This window comes from Otolemur garnettii, unplaced genomic scaffold (assembly GCF_000181295.1).
Source record: "Otolemur garnettii isolate 467f Iridium unplaced genomic scaffold, OtoGar3 scaffold00057, whole genome shotgun sequence".
Taxonomy (NCBI): Eukaryota; Metazoa; Chordata; class Mammalia; order Primates; family Galagidae; genus Otolemur; species Otolemur garnettii.
Genome location: NW_003852452.1, coordinates 11122859 through 11127257, shown reverse-complemented (window position 1 = coordinate 11127257; position 4399 = coordinate 11122859). Strand labels below are relative to the sequence as shown.

The window sequence follows — 4399 nt, the reverse complement described above, 5'->3', positions numbered from 1 at the left end:
GTTGGCTAGATAACAGAGCTGCTAAGTTTGTGATCTATATCAAGTCCTTAGGATTGTATTACTGGCATATTCTAGTTTTTTCACTCCTCTCATCTTAAACTTTGCTACCCTTATTTTCCCTTTGTCTTCCTTCTCTCACAAATGACTTTAAAGATGACTTTCTGAGCTCCTTTTACTTCATTGCCCTCTTGAAAGCAAGATGGGTCACCAGCAGCTGTGTTGGAGCCACCTGAGAAAATTCTGCCAGGGTTCTTAACTCTTGCCAACACTGTCCGATCTGGGAGTATGGTCTCAATGTGTGCCACCAATGTTTCCGTCAGTATAAGAAGGACATTGGGTTCATTAGGTTGAACTAAGTAATCTTCCTTGAATGGATTATCCAGGGAGCCAATACAGTGAAAGAAACCGTGCTAATTCTTTATATATAAAGTTTTAAAAAGATAAAGGTGATTTTCGCATTAATTCACATTGCCTTAAACTCTTAGAAGAATACAAATTAATGAGAAAACAAATAATACCTACAACAAAAAGTGAAAAAAATGTCATTTTGATAGTGCCCTATCATCACAATCATATAAAAATAAAGAAAAACAACGTCCATCACAGGCAGAATAGTGGTTAACTTGGAGGGGTTGTGGGAGTACTTGATATATTTGGGCTTCCTTAGGTAGGGTTAATGTATTTCTTAACCAGGGTGACAGTTACATAGATGTTTGTTTTATAATGATTCATTAAGCTGAATCTTTCTCATTGCTTTTTTCTATGTGTTATATTTCACCACAAAAATGTTAAAAAAGAAGATACATATAGGATGATACTACAGTCATGTATCTGTTAATGGGGATCCATTCCTAGAAATGCATCATTAGGCAGTTCTGTGGTTGTGTGAACATCGGCGTACTCCTTACACAAAACTAGATGGTATATCCTATTGCTCCTAGGCCACAAACCTGTACAGCTTGTTACTGTCCTGGATACTGTAGACACTTGTAACTCAATGGTAAGTATTTGTATCTAAATGTAGAAAAAGGATGGTAAAAATACATACTACAGTTTTGAGAACCACTGTTATATAGTCTGTCATTGAGCAAAACATTGTTATGTGGAATATGCACATATTTATATTTATGTCAGTTTTTAAATCACACAGTACTTTATAGATACATACACATAAAGTATAAAAACATGCTTGGGAACAATGCACACAGACTTAGATCAGTGCTTATCTCTAGGGCAAAGAAGGGAATGTGATAGGACTGGAATTAAGTAAGCAGATATTCTTTAAAAAGTAAGGGAGCTGGAGACTAAAAATTAGTTAACACTTTCATTGCTTTGTCCCAAAGGTACCTGAAGCTCTTCACTTTTCTGCCCCTTCCAGAGATTGACCACCTTATGCAACTGCACATCAAAGAGCCAGAAAAGCGGGTTCCTCAGAAGCGACTTGCTTCAGAAGTAACAAAGCTTGTTCATGGACAAGATGGGCTGGATTCTGCCAAAAGGTAGCCTTTTAGTATAATTAATACTTGCTGGCTGGGTGTCATGGCTCACACCTGTAATCTAATCCTAACACTGTGGAAGCCTGAGGTGAGAGGATCACCTGAGCTCAGGCATTCAAGACCAGCTGAGACCCCCCATCTCCAAAAAAAAAAATTAGTTGAGTGTTGAAGCAGGCACCTATGGTCCAGCTATTGAGGCTAAGACAGAAGAATTGCTTGACCCACGAGTTTGACATTGCTGTGAGCTAAGTTGACGCCATGGCACTAGGGCAACAGAATGACTCTGTCTCAAAAAAAAAAAAAAAAGGATAGTTGTTTAGTTGACAGACACGGAAAAATTAGAAGGTATGCTATTTTAGGGTTATGCTGTCTAAGTATTTTAAAATAGCCCCTGTTCATTAGAAAGACGAATTATACAAAGCAGGTGTTTTGGAAAGTTTCAGTCTGGAGCTTGGGCACTCCATAATTGGTTGATGGATATTAGAACATGTATTTAAATAAGCAATTACATGATATGGATCCTAAAATATGTTTTTCAGGTGTACACAAGCCCTTTATCATAATAGCATAGATGCGCTGGAGGTCATGTCTGATCAAGAGTTAAAAGAGTTGTTCAGAGAAGCTTCATTTTCTGAATTAGTTCTGGACCCTGGAACAAACGTCCTCGATACATGCCGCAAAGCAAATGCTATTCCAGATGGTCCCAGAGGGTAAGATGGTTTAACTTTTACATTCGTAGTTAATGCATCATTAAATGTTACAATTCACAGCATGTAATTGTTTCCAGAGAGGGTGTTTTCCTGATAATGCTTTCATGGCATCTCATCCTTATAGAAGTTAGGTTAGTCCAAGAATAAAATGAAAACAGAGTATTTAATCGTTGAAAATACTTTAAATTTTCTATAAGGTGCAGTACTTCAATACTATCTCTTACTACAGTTTTTCCTCCAACATTGGAAAAGTCTTGTGTTTGAGGAACCACATTGTTCAGTAGGAACAATCAGCTCAGAGTGAAGTCTCAGAAACAGAGGCCCTGAATAAATGGATTCACACAATCTCTGTCATACTCACTCTGTATCCTTTATTTTGGGGGGCAAGGACAGCTACCAACCTACTGAAAATATTAGTTGAATTTATGAAAATGATAAACAACATAATATTACCCGTAAGAATTATTTTTTTTTTATTCTAGAAGTGAGAATATGTTAATTCCTCAGTTAGGTGGTATTATTAGGGAATAAATAAGATGTTCTCCAAAAAGTAATTGGACATGTAAATGATCCTTAGCTCAAAATGAGCGGTGAAAGGTAGAAGGAAAAGCTTTAGTTAGCTGGTAGATCCTGGCTGCCTCATCTGCAGGCGGGAGTTCTAGCCTAAGTCCAGTAGTTAGCCGCCATGGCCACGAGTATGAGTGGCACTTGTCACGTTACAGGTGCTGCTGCCCTTGTGGTTGTTTTGGATTATTTGCTTTGATCCTAAAAAGCACTAGTTACTGTACACGGAGAAAGGACCCGATTGTCTCCCTTTGCATCACCTGTCACTCCACTCTATTGATTCTCCAATATGCTGGTTTCTTTAACATACACTGAATTTGAGCCTGGTGCCTCAAACATCCATTAGGTGATGCAAAGGGAGACAGTGGGGTCCTTTAACAGCGAGTCGCTGATTCTAAGGATTTTCCTCACTGAGAAAGCATTTTTCATTTTCTTCTGAACTTTCCTGTGATGTGTTTGCTGATACCAGAAGTTTCATTGCTACTTAAGATGACACCACACCTAATTGAGCCAGGGTTCTAAGTAATACTGGTTGTATTTTTTATATTGTATAAACTAAATAGGGTTGTGCATTTAAAAAAGCAGAACATGATCTGCTAACTGTAGCAAACAGCCAAAAATAATACTTCCTAAAAGAAAGGTTTTCTGTCTTTGAATAAGAAATCTTTTACTTTTGAGTTTTATAAAACCCTGTTAGTAGTTTCTCAATTCTTTCGGTAACACATTCAAATAAAACCATCTTTTTTTTTTTTTTTTTTTAAGGACTCCCAGGGCCTTTCACGCTCTAGCCCGCTTTTCTTTTCAGATCTCACCTTTCTAGCTAATCCCGTGTTTCCTTGCCATTTGTGGAGGTAACTGCTACTCACTTTCCCAGTCAGGTTAGTCTCATCTTTCAGGAAAATTTCCAGCCCATAGCCAGTCAGTATTCAGTCTGCTCCTCCAGCAACTTCTAATGCTTTCCAGCATTTAATCACAGTGTGTTGCTACTGTTCAGTTATGTTTCTCTTTGCTATTGGTTTCCAACAGTGTTGCCACTGTTCAATTATCTGTCTCCCTGCTGGTTTCTGATAGTATCTACATTTAGTACATAGTGTTCATTGAATTAGTTGGATGATAACTTCTGCAAAACCAATTTAACTTTGCATATGCTATCAAAAATTTTGGTTAATAGGCTCAGCACCCATAGCTCAGTGGTTAAGGCAGGGGCCACATGGTGGGTTTGAACGTGGACAGGGCCTGCTAAACAACAACAGTAACAAAAAAATAGTAGGGCATTGTGGTGGGCGCCTGTAGTCCCTGGTACTGGGAGGCTGAGGCAGGGGAATCTCTTAAGGCCAAGAGTTTGAAGTTGCTATGAGCTGTGATGCCGCAGCACTCTACTGAGGGTGACGTAATGAGACTTTGTCACCCTTGGTAGAGTGCCGTGGCATCACACAGCTGACAGCAACCTCCAACTCCTGGGCTTAGGCAATTCCTTTGCCTCAGCCTCCCAAGTAGCTGGGACCACAGGCACCTGCCACAATCCCTGGCTATATTTTTGTTGTAGTTTGGCCGGGGCAGGTTTGAACCTGCCACCTTTGGTATATGGGGCTGGTGCCCTACCCAGTGAGCCACAGGTGCTGCCCACAT

The 4399-nt window shown here is 39.4% G+C and overlaps 1 protein-coding gene and 1 pseudogene across 1 annotated transcript in view; both read left to right on the top strand.

Annotated features, from left to right (window-relative positions):
• YARS2 (tyrosyl-tRNA synthetase 2) overlaps positions 1–4399 on the top strand; it is a 7842-nt gene that overhangs the window by 2604 nt on the left and 839 nt on the right. The window contains exons 2-3 of the mRNA XM_012806765.2: positions 1316–1499; positions 2036–2206. Of these exons, the coding sequence (XP_012662219.1) occupies positions 1316–1499; positions 2036–2206 (355 nt within the window). The remainder of the gene's footprint in view (positions 1–1315; positions 1500–2035; positions 2207–4399) is intronic.
• Positions 163–401, top strand: LOC111726206 (annotated as a pseudogene).